This window comes from Ambystoma mexicanum, chromosome 4q (genome assembly GCF_040938575.1).
Source record: "Ambystoma mexicanum isolate Mex_15411 chromosome 4q, UKY_AmexF1_1, whole genome shotgun sequence".
Lineage (NCBI taxonomy): Eukaryota > Metazoa > Chordata > Amphibia > Caudata > Ambystomatidae > Ambystoma > Ambystoma mexicanum.
In genome coordinates, this window is record NC_090928.1 from 41,169,938 (window position 1) to 41,189,520 (window position 19,583).

At 46.2% G+C, this 19,583-nt stretch overlaps 1 protein-coding gene across 12 annotated transcripts in view; it reads right to left on the reverse strand.

Annotated features, from left to right (window-relative positions):
- The window catches only part of AFDN (afadin, adherens junction formation factor), a 2,107,422-nt gene that overhangs the window by 27,462 nt on the left and 2,060,377 nt on the right, over positions 1–19,583 (reverse strand). For all 12 annotated transcript variants that reach the window (XM_069607417.1, XM_069607414.1, XM_069607416.1 and 9 more), the window contains one exon: positions 15,639–15,723. In XM_069607417.1, the coding sequence (XP_069463518.1) occupies positions 15,639–15,723 (85 nt within the window). The remainder of the gene's footprint in view (positions 1–15,638; positions 15,724–19,583) is intronic.

Consider the following 19,583-nt stretch of genomic DNA (forward strand, 5'->3'; position numbering starts at 1 on the left):
TGCAGAGCAGAAGTAGCCATGCCCCTAGTGAAAGCGTTCTGGGGGATATTTCCCAGCCAGTCTATAACATTCACTAATAGCCAAAATAATCCATCTGGACAAGGTCTGTTTGGTTAGAGCCTACCCCAGTCCATGACCAGTGCATCCTATTAACAGTTGGTCATCCAGACGAAACTTTGACATCCTTGAAATGTAGAAACTCAGAGCCTTCTGTGGGTCAATTCTGTGTAGAATTTTTACCCTCCACCTCATCCTTGTGAGGATGAGGTGGAGGGTAAAAAATAGGTAATACTATCTTTTGTCCTAAATCAAAATCTGATATGACTTTAGGTAGCAATGCAGGTTTCACCTTAAGGGCGACCTTGTCCTTATAAAAGACTGTAAAAGGTGGTTTAGAAGATAGTGCCTGCAACTCACTCACCCTACGGGCTGATGTTAACGCTACTAACAGGATGGTTTTGAATGTTAGTAGTCTTAAGGGACATGAATGGAATGGTTCAAATGGAGATCACATGAGAAACCTTAAAACAAGATTAAGGTCCCAAACCAGAATCTGAAAAGGAGAAGGAGGGAACACATTAGTGAGTCCCTTTAGAAATTGTATCAACAAAGGAATTTTAAAATATGACGTTTCCTCAGACGAGCGCATAGAAAAGGGTCACATTCTTATCCCTGCACCAGCTGCAGAATGTATTCCAATGCAGCGGTACAATGACTTTGTTCATGGCCGCCTGGCTGAAAGCTAAATCTCCATTACATCGTCCAGGAGTCCCAATCGCTGCACCTCAGCCTCTCAGAAACTATGTGTGGAGGCTGATAGTCTTGATCTCTGGATGGAGAACCCGACCCTCCTCTTGCAAGAGAAGGTCCCCTCTTTGTGTAAGTCGTATTGGAAGGCAATTAGTATAAGGGATTTCCCGAACTTCCACAACATCCTGATCACGTGAGGAATGACGGAAACAGGAGGAAAAGCGTGCAGGAGTGGAAACTCCCAGCCCACCACGAACGTGTCCCCTAGAGCTCCTTTTGGGGGTAAATTTCCTGGAGCAGTACAGTTCGCAGATTCAGTTGTCACTGGTCGCAAACAGATCCACTTGAGGGGTTCCCCAAAGGGCAAAGATCTCTTGAAGGTCTTCCAGAGGTAGCTTCCACTCGTGGGAGACTGTGCTCTGCCTGCTCAGAGCGTCAGTCATCATGTTCTCCGCTCCGGCTAGGTGAACTGCCGATAGAGTGATTCCTTCTTGTATTGCCCAGAACGAGAGCTGCATTGCCTCTCTGCACAGTGGTAGTGACCATACACCTCCTCTCTTGTTTAGGTAGTACAAGGCCACTGTGCTGTCCATCAATATCACAACATTCTTTCCCCGTAAAGAGGCAGAAAAGACTTCAGCGCAAGTCTAATTGCTCTCAGCTCCAAAAGATTGATGTGTAGTTAGGACTCTGATGGAGACCAATGACCGCTGATTGTCGGTTCGTTGGCGTGGGCTCCCCACCTTGTGAGTGAGGAGTCCGTTACTGCTGTTACCTGCGGCCATGGTTGCCAAAAAGGCTCTCCCTTCAGAATGTTGTCCTCACAGGCCCACCACAGGAGATCCTGAGCGACCCTGTTTGGAACCTGAAGTAGGTCTGACATGTTGCTCGAGAATTGAGACTATTGTGTTCTGAGAGCCCATTGAAGAGATCTCATTCTCAGACAAGCCTCTGCCACCAGGAAAATGCAGGATGCCATGAGGCTGAGCAACCTCAAGAAGTCAAAGGCTGAGAGACGCTGGGCACTCTGAAATTTGGTGACCATCTGCAGAATGTCTTGAGCCCACATCTCGGGTGGTGAGGTCTTTCCCCAAGGATATATCTAGTACACCCCCGATGAACTGGAGCTTTTGAGATGATATCATGTGGGACATCTTGTAATTGAGGGAGAAGGCCAGTCTGTGGAGAGAGTGGCAGGTTACGCTGAGATAATCCAGGGCTTGTTTGGGAGAACGCGCCCTGATCAGCCAATTGTCTAGGTAGGGGTAAGACGTGAATCGCCCCTCTCCTGAGAGTCGCTGCCACCACTGCCATCAGTTTGGTGAATACCCTTCGGGCGGAGGTCAGCCTGAACGGTAGAACTTGAAAAGTGATAATGAGAACCGCCAACTGCGAACCTCAGGTACTTTCTGTGCTTGTAATGGATAGGCACATGAAGATAAGCATACTGAAGGTCCAACAGCACCATCCAATCCTGGAACTGGAGGTCCTGAAGGATCGCAGAAAGTGCGACCCTTTTGAACTTGACCTTCTTGACAAACTTGTTCAAGTAACTTAAGTCCAGGATGGGTCTCAGTCCTCCGTCCTTCTTGGGGATTAGGAAATATGGAGAATACCATCCTTTGGTCCTCTCCGTTGCAGGTACTGGTTCTATAGCACCTTTCTCTAGCAGGGTCAACATTGTCAATTGGAACCTTTAACGAATGGCTACCCAGTGGATGATTCTGAGGTCTCTGAATGAAGGGGAGGCAGTAACCTTGGGCTATGGTTTCAAGTGCCCAAGTATCTGAAGTAATACCCCGCCATTCTTTCAGATGCTGAGACAGTCTGCCTCCTACTGGGGTGTTGTGAGTTAAGACCTCAGAGGTTTTGAGGCGGCTGAAGCAGTGGCTGATGGAAAAGATGCTGCTTTTTGGGCGAGCTTTGCACCTCTCCCTCATCCACCACGAGGGAATCTTCTTTGGTCTCTTTGACTAGCCATTCCTCTTGCTCTTCCAACTGATGAGTAGTAGCAAAAGGATCTACCCCTCCGAGAAGTTGCACTGGGGTGAAAGTGATGAAGCTGCCCAATAGCAGCACCTAGAGACTTGGCTCCTGCCTTTGAGGTCTGCAGCTTCTCAAGGCTCTCGTCAGTCTTGCTGCCAAAAAGATGAGACCAGTCAAACGGCATATTGAGGAGTCTAGGCTTCACGTCCGGTGCAAATCCAGACTTCCTCAACCACACAAACCTGCGTATCACGGTGCTTGCCGCCATGACTCTGCTGATACTGTCAGCCAAATCCAAACCTGACTGGACTCACACATGGCCTCCTTGACATCTTTTACAATGGCCAAGAAGCCGTCTTTTTCTTCCCCTTTGGGAATATGTTCAGCCGCCATTGGTACAGTCGCAAGGAAACATGTAGAGTTGGCTGATGAGAGAGCCATACTACCGGCAGAGAATACTTATCTTGATCAGCTATACGCTCATCATCCCGATCCAGTGGGATAGTCAGATAGGCAGCCTGCTTGGATGTAGCAGTTGCTGCTCGCACGACCAGGCATTCTGGGGTCGGACGTTTCGACAAGTAGCTCGGGTCACTACTTGACTGCATATTTTGGTAAAATTTGTAGTTACTGCTGGACTTGATTCCGGTGCTTCCCAATTAGCACTTACGCTCTTTTGCAGGACGACATGGAAAGGTAGGATTGGATGCCTTTGAGGACCTTTGTCCAGGATATCTGTGAGGTCATCCTGTTCGAACTGAAGTGCAAGCCTGCTCCATCCCATAAAATTAGTGACCGGGGTCATTAACTGTCTTGTAAGATGCATCTGCGTGATCATCTGGTTCTGGCTTACCAAAATCCAATTCTGGTGAAGTGTCCACCCCACTGGCGGTCTGTAAATGTTCACGCAGTTCCTGCAACCTAGATTTTTCTGATATAAAGCTATCAGGTATGTTAGGAGTGCCATATTGCAATCGAAATGGTGGATCATTGTCATCAGATGGTTCATCGTCCTCATAAATGGATGTGAGTGACTAAAAGAAATCCTTTCTAGGCAAAGGTGTGAAGGTTTTTTGAATTATTGGCAAAGGCGTCAATGGCTTTGATGGTTTCGAGCCAGATGCCGATGGAGTCATCGATGTCTTTAATGAAGACTCCTTGGGTGTCGAGGGCATCAACAGTGCTGTTGGCATCGATGATTTCAACTTGTTTGCGGACTTAGTCCATGACGGACTTCGATGGCATAAAGGATTCTTCGATGACTTTTGATTGTGTCGAGGCCTTGATGGCTCTCAATGAGAATCAGTCCTTCGTCCCAGGCTCGAGGGTGTGCAGGATTTGGCATGAGCATGATTCCCACTCAGCCGGAGTAGAGGCATTAGTGGGGCAAGATATACTTCTCTCTGGAGAAGAGTCGGACGAGGAAGACGAAGTAGGCGATTTATGATGCATTTTCTTCGACTTCCTCGACGATGAGGAGTGGTGAGAGCTGCTCTATGACCTGGACCTTTTATGCTCCTTCATAGATTTTCCGGTCATCGACTGACACTTGTGACAGGCCGAGGTCCTGTGCTCCACACAGACACACCACAAGCACACCCGATGTGGGTCCATCAGCGACATCGTGACGTCGCAGTCTTTGCTTTTTAAACCCGGTCTTCAGGTTTGTCGGAGCCGAAGACATTTCAGACAATTTTCGAAGAAAATGATGAATCGTGCCATAGTTCACGAAGCGAAAGCTTACTCAGAAAAACACAACTGAAGCCAACGGGCGCTGCGCGTGTTGGCTTCAATGACATCCTCTTGAGACGGAAGACCTCAAAGGAAATCCAGTTGACCGCATAAACGTACATATCCCTCTGCCGAAACAACATTTCTGAAGCAGCTGAAGCTGGAAATTGGAGGTATCAAAAGATGAGACCACAATACATTTTAAAGGGGTTTATTGTCCCGTTGCACAATTCAAATAAAGGCACCACATTTCTCTTCCACCTTCCACTCCTCGAGTTGAGTATCAGTCTTTGGTAAGTGTAAAGACCGGTGGGGGGGTCTGGCACTTCCGCTCTCTATATGGTAGAGGGGAGGCACAGAGACCCCTGCCAAGATTCTCTATTATTGGTACGTGGTCGAGCAATCAGGGCCTAGCTTCTCAGGAGGTGATGCAAGCTGGTTCTTCAGTACAGTCTAGTCCCCGAGCACCCACGAAGGAATGTCCACACACTGTATTGGTTAAAACACAGTCTTTATATAATTAATATTTAAAGTCATATACACAATCACGATAACTCACTTTGTACTCCGAAAATCAACAATGGTAAATATGTACAACTCTAAAGTGGTACCACTAACGTTATTAGATCTCCTTAAAGTGCATACGGTCAGAATGACACACAGATCAAAATAAAGAGGAAACCAGCAGTAGAGAGAGGAAGGAAAGCAAGATGGTTGAGCAATAGGCAGAATACTGGTCCCGCTACCTAGACACAGTTCTGTGTGGAGATCCCTCCACCTGGGCAACCTGTAGAAGAAAGATACAAGCCCAGTCCATATATTGTTCACACTAGACTTTCCAATAGTTCTGCAACCCCAAAGTACCTGGCGTTGTAGCGTTCCTCGTCGGGGAAATCGACAACTCTTCTCGAGTGTCCTCCCTTTCAGGCTGGAGTTACGGGTCGTCAAAAGTCCGACGGAGAACAGGTCGAGCTACAACGGTGAAGTGGCCACGTCGTTCCTAGCGGTGCTCGTTGACTGGGAAGCTTAAATGTCCTGCAAGGAAGAGGCGTGCGGGGCACCTAGGTGTCGATAGTTCTGGACCGCAAAGAGTTGAAGAACTGTGGCCCAGCAATGGCGTCGAGTCGTCGGCATCTCTGTGGTCTTTGGGTGGCGGGAAACCCACCGGTGGATGCTCCTCGGCGCGTTGATGGTCAGGCCTTCTCCAGCAGGATACAGCGGCGCCGATGCGGACGAGAGCGTCCTTGGATGATCAGGAAGTTCTTAGGCAATGGGAGCACGGCGACGGTGGTCGGCGACAGTGGCGGAAAACAGTCCGGGCAATTATCCTTGGAGTTCCGCAGCAGTCCCCGTATCGGTTCGGCAGCCTGTCGAAGATCTGTCTACCAGGGAGCTTAGGCAAAGATCAGCTGTGCACGATGGTTCCTCGCAGCTTGGGAAGAGGGCGCCTTACCAGGTCCTCTCTGGGTCAGTTCTTGAAGCAAAGCAGCTTTCAGATTGTGAAGGAGAGCAACAGCAATACTTCTCGTCTAGCAGGGTTTCAGGATCAAGCTTCAGTTACTCCAGTTACTCGTCGTAGTGGACTTCAGCTTCTGAACACGATTCCTAGCAGTGAGAGGTCCCCAGATATACTGTTGATCCCCCATTCATTCCGCTGGTTCACACTCAAGCATCCAATCACGACTACGGCCATTCATGCAGGCAGGCAGCCAATCAGGCACACAAGGTATTCAGGCCATTCACTTGTCTCCAGACACTCACAACAAGTTATGTGTATTGGGACAAGTACCGAGCCATTCAACCCTCCAAGCTGCATTCATACGGCTTCGGGCAGGGCTGTCTCAACCATTGTGTCAACCACCAGATACTAGACAGCCACAACATAGAATGTATACTCGTCACACACTCCATTCACCCAGGTCCCACCCATAGGCGTACCCACAACATACGGTCGTTGAGAAGGCTCCAGCCTGTCTGGTCGGCACTTCCCCCACACTATCATATACGGAACTTCCACCCAACAGCCAGTCAGGGGGAAGGGACTGAGGCAGGGCTCCCCGGGACTTCGGGAAGATCAAGGTAACAGGTGATGGAAGGCAAGAGGCTCTGGGGGCCATTTTGACTCCATCAGGAATCTACCGATTCCAATGACAGGGCCTGGGCATCCCAAAATGGAGGACGCTCAGGGCACCAGTCATTTCAGCACGGAGCTGTCACCAGCCCGTACCCTGCTCTGTGGGTCACACAAAGGTGCCCAAAAACATACACTAGGGGCACAGGGTTGTACCCCTACCCATGGGTGCCATAAGGGTATCCCACGGGTCGGTTCACCAAACCAAAAGAGAGAGAGCTGCACCGCCAGGAGTCCCACATGAACTCCTGCACGGAAAACACAACAGAACACATGATAAAAAGCAGTAAAGGACAAGGATACAGAGGCCCTGTCCCTCCGATGTATTTCCAGCATCACAGTCAGTCTCTCTCATTCTGGATTACCAGACACTTTGTCTCATGTCGCTTCCACCTTTGGGAACCCCCCTGGTCAGTAAAGTCCACACCAGGTGCTCTCCACCAAGGAATCTGGTGATGTTCCTCTATTCAGCTATCCCCTGGTTTTTACCCCTCCCGGGGGTCTCAGGTTTCACACCCAGCCCTGGGTTCAGTTTCTCTCAGTCCACCTTGAGGTATGGCTCCTTACACTTTGCCTTGGGGTCTGGTTGCTGGCGCCACACCTCGGGGTCTGGTTGCTGTCGCCACACACCTCGGGGTCTGGTTGCTGTAGTCATACACCTCGGGGTCTGGTTGCTGTCGCCACACACCTCGGGGTCTGGTTGCTGTCGCCACACATCTCGGGGTCTGGTTTGCACTCGCCTCTGGGTCTGGTTTGCACTCACCTTTGGGTCTGGTTGGTCTAGCCCCGCCTCCGAGTCTGGTTGGTCTAGCCCCGCCTCCGAGTCTGGTTGGTCTCGCCCCACCTCAGGGTCGGGTTTGCTCTCGCCCCACCTCAGGGTCGGGTTTGCTCTCGCCCCACCCCAGGGTCGGGTTTGCTCTCGCCCCACCCCAGGGTCGGGTTTGCTCTCGCCCCACCTCAGGGTCGGGTTTGCTCTCGCCCGACCCCAGGGTCGGGTTTGCTCCCGCCCCACCCCAGGGTCGGGTTTGCTCCCGCCCCACCCCAGGGTCGGGTTTGCTCCCGCCCCACCCCAGGGTCGGGTTTGCTCCCGCCCCACCCCAGGGTCGGGTTTGATCCCGCCCCACCCCAGGGTCGGGTTTGCTCTCATCCTGCCTTAAGGTCTGCATGCTCTGGCCCCACAGTGTGTCTGGTTGCTCTCGCCCGCCTCAGGGTCTGGTTGCTCTCACCCATCCTCAGGGTCTGGTTAATCTCTCACCCACCCTCAGGGTCTGGTTAATCTCTCACCCGCCCTCATGGTTTGGTTAATCTCTCACCCGCCTTCAGGGTCTGGTTAATCTCTCACCCGCCCTCAGGGTCTGGTTAATCACTCAACCGCCCTCAGGGTCTGGTTAATCTCTCACCCGCCCTCAGGGTCTGGTTAATCTCTCACCCGCCCTCAAGGTCTGGTTAATCTCTCACCCACCCTCAGGGTCTGGTTAATCTCTCACCCACCCTCAGGGTCTGGTTAATCTCTCACCCACCCTCAGGGTCTGGTTATACTCTCACCCACCCTCAGGGTCTGGTTAATCTCTCACCCACCCTCAGGGTCTGGTTGCTCTCACCCACCCTCAGGGTCTGGTTAATCTCTCACCCACCCTCAGGGTCTGGTTAGGGTCTGGTTAATCTCTCACCCACCCTCAGGGTCTGGTTAGGGTCTGGTTAATCTCTCACCCACCCTCAGAGTCTGGTTAATCTCTCACCCACCCTCAGGGTCTGGTTAATCTCTCACCCTGCCTTGGAGTTTGGTTTGCTGAGACAGGAAACACAAGGCCCAGTGATTTCAGGAACCCCAAAAGTGGTCCCTGACTGAATCAAAGTACAGGGGATGGGCATTGGGTAAGAAAACATACCTGTTCCTTTGCCACCCAAGTCCATAGGGCTTGACGGGCATAAAGTCCTTACCCTACCTCTCCCATTCCGGACAATGATCGATGGGAGTTATGTTCAAGGATCCTCCCCTAGTATCCCCTAGGGTTGTTGGTTTGAGAACGAGTCTGCTAAGAACTTTTCTTCAATTGTTCTACTACTTTTAAACATTTACAAACTACCTCTTGGCGTTGCAAACTCTTGTTCCGAATCTTGAAGACTTCTAGCCTTCTGAATGAATCTTCATTACTCACTGCATCTTTCTTGTCCCAGTATTCTTGGGTTTATTGTACTGGTAGTTTGGTCTTGATGATTTAGTTTTAAAGTCTGGAAAAGTGTTTTGAATGGTGTTAACAGGCCAGTCCATATTTGGTGAATGTTCAGAGTTGAAGGGAAGGTCTTTATTGTTTTTCCCAGATGGGTGAGGGGTCATAGGACAAGCCATCAATTGCTGGGACATCTTAAAAAGATACAGGGGGATACCATGTCTTGTCCAATGAAGTCATGACACTCTCTCGAGGGTTGCTTCCACCCATGTGATCCTCCCACATGCAGCCACTGCCCCAGTCAGGATCAGGTAGCGGCTGCCGTCCCTTGGCCACATGGGGAGAGGCTGTCTCCGAAAGAGAAGTGATGACTCCATCAGATTCATCACACTTCCCTAGGCTTACAAAAGGGTTTCCAAACAGAAGAAACAAATTCTGGACTTACCATTGCACACAGGCAACCTTATAGGGGATCTCAGGGAGAGGGTTGAAAACATGCATGCATCATAGGCCAGTATGAAATATAAAACGGCTGATGGCCTTTATAAATCTTTAATCCCCCCCACGCCGCGCACCTGATCCACCATGGCAGATCAATTACCCACTCCAGTCACACGGACCAATCAGAAGGTGGCACATGCCACGCCACACAGGTGAAACCTGACTCCCAAAAGCACAGATAAGGGGAGGAGCAATAACACTTTAAAACTCAGCTTGCCCAGCCAGAGTTTGCCAATTCTCTAGGAACTTCATGGAGGAAGGCAAATCCGGGAGACCCAAGCAGGGAGGTTTGACAAGAAATTGTAGACAGATGAGCGGAGAGCTGGCCAGAAAAGAGCAACAGACCATGGCAAATCTGAGCCACAGATGGTCAACAAGAAGAAGCAAGCAAGACAGCAAAGTGCTGCAGGGGGGAAACTCTGGTAAGGGTCAAGGAGAAGCGTGCAGTAGTATAGATGGCGAGGGCCAATTAGAAAGAAAGCTACCACCAGCTAGGTGAGGATAACAAGGGCTGCCATTTGGGAAGCAGATGGGAACGTGGAACTGCAGCAAAGTTTTGAAAAGCTATAGAGAAAAACATTTCCGTGGAAGTGAGAGAGAAGTACCCCCTTCAACTGGAAAGCTGAGACTTTGCCTGGAAAATGACTTACCATGTATGGAAAATCCAGCCCTGAGGGTAGGAAGAAGACTCAAGGACAAGATAGGCAAAGGACAGGGTGCAATCTTGTGGCACAACCATTTTAAAGTGCATCGTACTCTAAAAGGCATTATGTGGAAAAATGCAAAAGTGCATGCAAAGGTTTAAAAATACACAATCGAAAAATATCTGCTGTCACCAGCCCATCCAGGTCACATCAAACAAGTAACCAAAAATGTACTAAAAACAAAAGAGAAAGGGATACAAGCTATCCCTAACCTCACTCCACTGGAAGTTGAGATGTGCAGTGTAAAACAAACAAGGAATTTAACAATGGAGGACAAGGTCCCAACACATTGAAATCCAGAGGGACTAAGCAGTGCCCCGAAACAAATGAGCTTAGCAGGTAATACAAATAACCCAATGCTGTGCACATTGTTTGAAGAAAATATTATTTCAAGTTGAAATAGTTATGCTATGTATTCGTTTTATCGAACATCTACAATCACCCTCCAACGTTGGCTATTCCAGAAGCATGGCTTTAATCACTTCCAAACCTTAATTGTGTGGAATATTTCAGTGTAGTGATAGTACATTAGCTGTGAAAAGATGTATTTCTATAGATAGTGTGTGAAGGCCTCATGAGTACACAACTTTATTTCACTTAAAAGGAAGGGAGGAGTAATGTAGTCTGTGTCAGGAAGTCCAAAGTATAACATATGTCTGTGTCCAGAACTTATACTTGCCCTCACAACTAACTGCGTATAATGCGTAGGGATGTCAGCATCAAAAAGGAATAGTGTTCTAAGTAAAGTTCAGAGCTTCTTCTAGCTCTTTGGCTTGCAATCAGCCCCCCTTCCCCATGTTCACAATAGTTAGTCAAATACAGGTGTTCCCTTCCCCAAGAGTTCAAATGTTCCAGCTTTCAAACAAAAAGAGTTCAAATCTTGCAGCTTTCAAAACAACACTTCAATATCACAATACAGTCTTTGTACAACACAAGCTTCTTTATGAGTGGTTTCAGTGGCCACCCATTCTTGGCACATTTGTCGGACGGCATGGTCTACCTATTTTTTTATTTATTTGTTTTAGTTGTATTACAACTTTTCAAATTTCATTAACATATAAATAACATTAATATACAAAAGACAATAATTGTCAATCTTACAAGGCTAAAAGATAACATATTCTTGCAATACCCGTTATCACATAATTAATAATTAATTTTATACAACTAATCACACTAATTCATACTATTTACAAAATTCCACTTAAATGCTACTTGACTCGACTTTTCCTCTTACAACACACCAGTTACCTGATAGCCTTATAGATAATACATTACCCGTTTCACCCCTCTAACCCAGGGAGCACAATCTGAAAGAATTGCACTATGGCAATCTAGATTTTCGGGCGGGTACTAGAAAATAGCTCATGCCATCTTTCATCACTCTCCATCAGTCTTTGTACTACCTGAGTATGTGCAAAACATCTGGTTGGTACATCACAAAGTGCTACACATTCCACGAGCAGATGTTGCAGAGTCTCTCTTTGTTCTTTCACAGAACAATATCTACAGTAATTTTGTGCTTGTTCCAACATTTTCCTTTTACAAAGGACATCCCTTGTATACCATAGATTAAAGCGAAATCTCAAGTATCCCATTCTTACTTTAGGAGAGGGACTTTTTAACAAGTAGTCTGACAGCAACCCATATCTTTTTATACCAAATAAGAGGATGTCAAAGTCCTTATATTGGGAATACCTTCTCATATTTGCTACCCAATCCCAATCAGCCAGATGTACTTTTTCCTTTGCTCTAACAGGCTTTGATAATAATAACTCTACTGTGGTATCAGCCTGGGCTAATTCATTAAATACATGCTTCCTCCAGTTTGCAGCAAAGGGATTTACAGATTTCAGCAGATACTGCGCAATCACTTTCAAAATATTATTACTTCCGTTTTCCAGAAGGCATTTGCGTAACAAGGCACACTGTTTCCAGGATACTTGAGCATACATAGATGTCAATCCCAGCTCATAACGCAAAATAGCTATGGGTACAGAATTAGACAGGCATAGAATCTGTTTCCAATAACTTGACTCTAGTTGATTCCAGTAACACTTTTCTCTTGGCAAAAACCCTTCAATGCCGTACAGCAATATTGGGAGAACCTTCATTTTTATAAAATAAAACAACATGCTTCATGGAAAACTTCCCATACTTCCCGATCAACAATCGGGAATGCGAAACAAGCTGTTGCATTTTATGCTTTCTTACTAGGTCTTCCGTTTGTTTGCATATTACATTGTTGATAAACACCCCAAGATATGTATAGTGGGTTGTAGTCTGTACGCTTTCATTCTACCTATTACAGGTCTACCTATTACAGGTCACTCAACCGGTGCTATTGGCTTTTCCTTTAATGCCAGTCCACTGCTTCTCCTTAGGAGTGAGGTTTCATTCAGTCACATGTGTCACACTCTCTTGAAATTGTATTGTGGCTTGTTTAACCACCTTGCACTTGTTATACCTTCTTATGGTTCCTTGGCTCTTACCAATGCTCGTTTCCTTGTGATACACAGTTCTTTGCACTTTTTTGGCTGTGGCCAGTGTTGGATTTATGATATTCTACATACAACTCCTTGTGCTCACTGGGCGTTGCTAGCACTGGTGCCAGTTAATGTAGTTCATTATTTCGATGTAGTTCAAAACTTTCCTCTCATTACTGTTCACAATCTACTGTTTCATTCCTCTCAATATGCCACAGTGTTCCCAACTAGTTTTCATTTTGTTCGGTATTCAAAATTGCTTTGGTTTCATTTTGTTTGATATTGAAAGCGGCTTTCATTTGCTTTATCTTGTTTTCATTGCGTTCAATATTCAAAATGCTTTGCTTTAATTATATCACTGCCTGCCAAGCCTGGTGTTCCCCCTTTCCTTGTTGCACTCACCAGTCGGTCTTACGGCTCCTCGCGTGGTTTCCAGCGTCAAGGTTCCTGTTTCTCTGTGCGGTTGCTCGTGTCTTCTACCGGTGAGGATCTTGTGGCTGGCGCACTCCCAGCAGCGCTTCCTCGGCGAAGCAGGATACTCATGACTGCTTATCTCGGTCCCGCCGGCCTCCATCTCCCAGCTTGTCACTGGTCTCCAGCTCAGTATACCTTAGCTTCCCGCTGCATACGTTATTCTCTGCTTCACGGGTCCTGAGCACTTATTTTTCCCTGCCGCCACACCACAGAGGTCTGCTTGCACGCAGTTGAGTCTGCCTACACAGCTGAACGGGCTCCTACAGTTGACTCCATTTAGCTTCGGCTTCCAGCTTTGAAAGCAAAGGATTATACCGCACACCAGCAAAGCAGGAGTCCTGCCTTACTCGTGTTGTCGTCCTCCTTGTCCCACTACATAGCTGGGGTTGATAGAAGTTAATTTTTAGAAAAGAGCCTATGAAGGCTTGAGGGATCGTGAGAAAGGGAAAAGGGGATACCATGTATATCTCGCCTATGGACATCCCCTCCCCATTCCCCAGGTCTCCTCCACCCAGGTGATCTTCCCTCGCATATCCAGCCCCAGGGTCGGGATCCAAAAGCGATGGCCTTTTTCTGACCACCTGCGAAGAGGATACTGGGGGAAAAGAAGAGAGGACGCCCTCAGGTGAGACTAACTTCCTGAAGTTTATTTAGAATCTTGTGTGTCTTTAAGAAATGTTCGAATGGGAAATCCATTTCTTATAGAAACAAATATGCATGCACCGCTAATGTATAAAACACAGGGTTTTTTCTTGCCATGATGCAGCGCATTTGAAGTTTTTGGACATTCTTAAGAACTGTTGGGAGAGAACATAGTACAAATGCAAAATAAATGTCTATGAGTCCTGAATTGTTTGGTATTTTCATTAATTCAACTGCCAAAGGCTTCATGCCTATTTACTGCCCTGCAATTTGGAAATCACTGCTGCAACTGCTATTTGAGGTTTATGACTCGGTATGAATAATACAGAGTATACATTGCAAGTTCCATAAAATAAAAAATATTTGTTTGGTGTAACAATCTCCATGTCATGCAAGGGTGCCCCATTTTTGGGGTCAAGACATTAGTTCACTTTTAGCCCATTTGTTTCTAAAAATTATTCCTGACAATCGGCCTTTGCCGAACGGTAACCTGTCAGGAAATAACAGATGCACTAATAGGGCATGCCAGCAGCAGGACTGGCAGGTAAGGGCAGGGATGGTGGAGGAGCCCAAGGACACAGGTTTGGGCAGCAGGTACAAGGGTTTGGGAATCAGTTGCAGGAGACAATGAGGTGGGAACTGCTGGGGGATCAGGAGTTGAAGGGGGTGATGCCTGCACGTGACTAGGGAGGCAGGTAAGGGATAGAGTACGGTGATTAGATGGTTTCTCATGCTTTAGACAGGGAGCAGAAGGGAAATCGGGTAGCTTAAATTGTGTCTTGCCGCAGTCGGAAAAGCCAGGCCCAGAAAGACTAGCTTTGGTAAACCTGGCCTGCGGCAGGACACCACGAAAGCCTGCGACATAGTCAAGGCAAATAAGTGACACATTTTGGGTTTTTTAAAAAAAAGGAATTTTATTTTTTTCTGTCAAGTTTGCACAGATAGCTTTCGCAGTGCTTTTTGGAATTTAGGCCTCTGTCCCAACATCCAAGGCTTTGCTAAGTCTGGACTGCATCAGTTCTTATTAGGCATCTGTCTCTTGGCTCTGGGAATCTGGATTCACTTTCCCAGTGTGCAACATTGTTATTGCCAATTGTTTTACCCAGTTAGTTCAGAGAAATCAGAGTTTCAGCCCAGTTTGCTTTGGGAACATGGGCTCAGTATTCGATCATATAGTATTTTCAATACATTTGTTTCTCTATGTTCGACCGGGGATCTTCGACCACTGTGCCCAGGTTGCAGGATTTCTAGACTAAGGTTTCCCTCAGCAGACTTTGGAATCATTTTCCCCCCCCAACATCCCACGTTTTTGAGGAAATTGCTACTCTTAGATTACTCTGGGATGTTGAACTCTGAGTCCAAGAATACCGTGGTTCGACAGTAAGTGATACCTCATCCTGCACTCTAGGACCTCAGATTCGGGGTCCCAGCACACACAGCAATTGCTTATCTCAGTTCACTTCACGATTTTCAACTCTGTGCCCTGGCATGCAGCATTTTAATATCGGTTGTGGAATGGTTCAGGCATGGAATTGCAGTCATTTATGAATGTCAAGAATGAAACCTTAGGTATAGAAACTGAGGTCCGTACATTTTCTAGAAAATGCAGAATCCATGGTGGCATTCCGGCTTATATCATTTAAGCATTATGTTTATCACACATTTTTAACCATTGAATTCAGCTGTGGATTCTCACAGTAAAAACCAAAGTTAGAACCATTTTTTTGAAAATCCAATGTGCATTAATCGGTGAAAGTAAAACCCAATAGCTGCAAAAGGAGCTAAAAACATTCAAACTACAAACTAGAACTCATGGTTGGGTAGGATCCTTGAACTTCCGCTTCGTAGCAGTTGAAAAAGAAGGAGATTATTGGTGAGTGGGGGTTCTATGTCGAATGAGCACATACAAATCAACCATTCGAGGATCAGCGTCGGCTTGAATAAAAGGTGCGGATAAATATAAAGATAGATGCACTTGACCGAGACAGAACATATTCCCACCTTGTACGTACCCTGTTTTGAATATGCCCCATCATTGGTACAGATAATTCAGCAGCTTTACCTTTTAGATCGCTTGTCTCTTGGATCCCGATAAACTTCGTTCGCTCCAACTATTGCTCCTGTAGATCCAGTGTATGAATTTGGTCCTGGTGTCAAAGAAAAATCAAGTCAACTGTTTAATGAAAGCAGCATAAACTTAGCATGTTTACGCTTGAGACACAATGTATGCTGTTGCAGCATGGTATGTGCTTTAGTGAAAAATATAAAAAGCAAGGTGGCAAGGAAAAGACCGATTGAGAAGAAACACAATATGTGTTATGAGATCTTTGAAGATGTGATTCAATAAACCAATCTGTCGGGTTGCGCTATCAACACAATTTTAGAGACACATATTTTAGAATGTGATACTTTCAAACGGCATAGCTGTACATTTATTTTCTTCATGGCTTTCATGCCCCTACAGCAGAACAACAAAAATACTCATCCGAAATACCGTTAAGTCACAGGATAACCATGCATCAACATGGAAGTTACACATTTCTACTTTTGATATCACTGGTCCAATCATTTGGACACATTTGCAATTTTGTTCTCAAACCAGTCTTTCCTTCACATCTTGCAGTAAATGCACTTTTTGTCTTGAAAGCATTGTGACATATTTAAGCATTGCTCTCTTCTTCCACTGGCAATATTCTCAATGAATTAGAATCACTTCAATACCGGCAGTCAGTGCACATTCTGGCTGCCTTATGTGTTATCATAGAAGCTCGTGTGTAGAGGTACATACACTAACTACATACATGTTATTATTTTTAAAGAATTCAGATGGTTTAAGTAGAATAAAAGTCAATCGGAAAAGGCATTCTGATCAAGTGCAGTTGACATGACTTGAGTCCAACTTTATCAAATGGCTTGCCTCAAATCACGGAGTATCACAGGCTGAGGTCAAACTCTGCACTGTAAAGTAGCATATTTCCTGACCAAACCCAATTTGACTTTGGCACTAGCCTATTCAATATATCAGTGGAAGTAGAGAATGACAGCATTGTAGTTAGCAAAAGCCCAATTCCTCTGAGTTAACACAAATAACAGAAAGGACAGGTGGGAATGCAACTAGCAGTTGGAAGAAAGTAGATTAGTGAGTTGGAACTAGAGGAGAAGTTGTTAGCTTAACTTTGCGGTGTACAAATGGCTTTCAACCACCGGAACAAAATCAATACCAGATAATTGGGAACATCTACTTGTGTTGTCTTGAAGTGCTAAAATAAAAACATTCTTTGATTTTCTTCCCAGTATTTTCCTTTCTACCCTGGAAATACAAGGGTCTTTTATAGTCAAGTTGTTCATTTGTCTTCATTTGTCTTCTAAAAGCAATTAATATTTGGCCGAATTGTGTATAGGAAGATTTAAGAACAAAGGAAAGTGTGTGAGAGGGTAAATGGCAAGCTGGGATATAGACAGGGATAAGGGAAGAAAGATACAGTGGCACCAGACCATGAACATATAGGAAGACAATAAAGAGAAAAATAGACAACAGTATTCAAAAGGAAGCCAGGAAATAGATTCTAGAGAAGAGGCAGAGGTGCAAGAGGAAAGGCCAAACAAAAAATAAATAAGGATGGACAGCCGAGTTGAAGATGGACGGTAAGGGAGCACGTTGAAAGGCTACGAGGCCAATAAGTAAGGTGGAACAACATTTGAGGTGTGAAAAAAAACAGTGAGGACATATGGTTTGTGGTGTGAAAGGAGAGACACATGCACACTTTTCGAAAATATTACAGTGCTGAAATCAGCAAGTACTAGACATATTCGAGATATAATCTGCAAATGAAAGAGGAGACACTAATTATTGTGGGTGGACTGTTTAAAAGGAATAATGGAGGGAAAAGAGATGGAGGAGGGATGTAGAACCGTAGAAATGGTCAAAGTGGAGAAAAAGTATGCATCCAGGATTGGATGGCCAACAGACAAGCTTTGAGAGTAGGATGACGCGAGTCAGAGTAAGAATAAATGGAAGCAAAAATATGGGTGTCATTGATGTATAAGTAGCATGAGATACCAAAGGAATTAACAATAGAAGCAGGAGAGGATGTAGAAAAACAGAAAGGGGCCAAGGACAGACCCTTGGGAACATCATGATGTAAGCAAAGGTAGGGGATAGTTTTCCTGAACAGTAAACAGAGGAAGAATAAGGAAAGATAAGTAGGACTGAAACCACTGAAGAACAGAACCAAACAAGCATGGGGCGAAGAGGGTAGCAAGAAGTGTGGGGGTGTTCAATGGTATTGAAAGCTGTTGATATATAAAGAACAATCAGACGAGAAATTGGATACACTAAGAAGAGCAGTTTATGTAGAGGGAAAAGGAGTGATGGGAGATAGGTAGAAACCTAAGATAGACTACACGTTCAAGAATATTAGATATCTAAGAAGTTAAATTGGGCAATAACTGACAGGCATAGAAGAATCAAAAGAGGGCTTGTTTGTGACTGCATGCTTAAAGACAGAGGGAAATATAGAATTAGAAAGGCAAATATTAAAAAGAGTTGTCAAAAATGGAAGAAGGTGAGGAAAAATGTTCGGGATAAGAAGGGACAGAATCAAGAGCAGTAGAACGACATCTAGCAGTATCCGTGTCAGAGAAATTGAAGAAAGAGTAAAAGAAACATATAAAGACTAAGATGGACATGTACTGCTAGAAGAAGGAAAAACCATGCAGTGATGAGATACCTGATCAGTAAATAAAGAGCCAAAACAGTGGGTAAAGAGACAATGAGGAAGAAAAATCAGGTGACGGAGAGTGAATACGATTCAAGAGTTGACACAGACATCAAGTATATAAAGTGACACGAATCCTGAGATGTTGTCACTTCTTCCCGAGGTGGAGCCACTTCCTGTAAGGCCAGGGTGGTGAGACCGCTACGTGATAGTCCCCCGGAGGGTCGTACTCAGTGGGAGGATCTCATGGGAAGAGACCGCCCATCTACGGACAAGGGAGAACATCTTGGGAGAACCTTGTATACACACCCTCCCACCCATAGCCTACACATTCCCATCAGCCCTTAGACCCCTCTGCTAACACAAACTCCCATGGTCAGGATAGACTCATGTACTTCTGTAACATCCATGAAAATAAAGGTACAGGGACGAAGAAGATCCTTAAGAGCCCTAGGGATTTGCCTGAACCAAGTACCAGGACGAGGTGGCCCCTAGGAGCAGTAGGATTGACTTGACAGCTCCCACTGCAGGTATGGAGGTTGCGTGAGCGTGGAGCTTACAAAATAAAAAGGAAATTGAAGGAGGACATGCAGTCTTCTCCTTCAGCCCGAAACGAACCCGGGATTTTCAAATCGCGAGCAAGAAAGAAGAAACAGGTGGAGCGGCAGACAGAGGGAAGCAGCTGGGGAAGTCCCGAGGAGGTCGCGCAGGAAGCAACCTTCCTGCCAGTACAGAGGAACCATATGGTGGCATGGCCGTAAGAAGCTGGAAGTAGAGATGGAAACAGCAGACCAGAGTAACCGGCGGAGAAGGAACGCTGGTGCTGCCATGAAGTTGCCCAATCCCAGGAAGGACCGGAGACCTACCTGACTCCAGTAACAGATACAAGGATGATTGGAAGGCCCAGTAGGGACACAGGCAGGTGGCAGGAGGGCTCTGCATCAGAGGAACACATCCTCGGCCCAGTAGCATCACATAAACCACTGACAACCAGAAAGGGGTCTGGGACCCACATCCAGAAGCAGGGCATCTCCCTCGCATCAGTACTTGGCGGAACAGTGAGCCAACAGTGCTGAATCAGTGACTTAGAGAAGCAGGCGCCTGGGACACAATCATGAAGTGAGCTATCTTTCTCATGGCCCATCTTGGCAGGAGAGTGAACCAAGTGGGCCAAACCGAACAGGAAGAAAAGGCAGGGTTGGGGACCCTAAAACCGCACACAACATGAGTCATCTTCCTCATCACAGTAGTTGGTAAAGAGAAAAACCAAGTGAACCCAATCAAAAAAG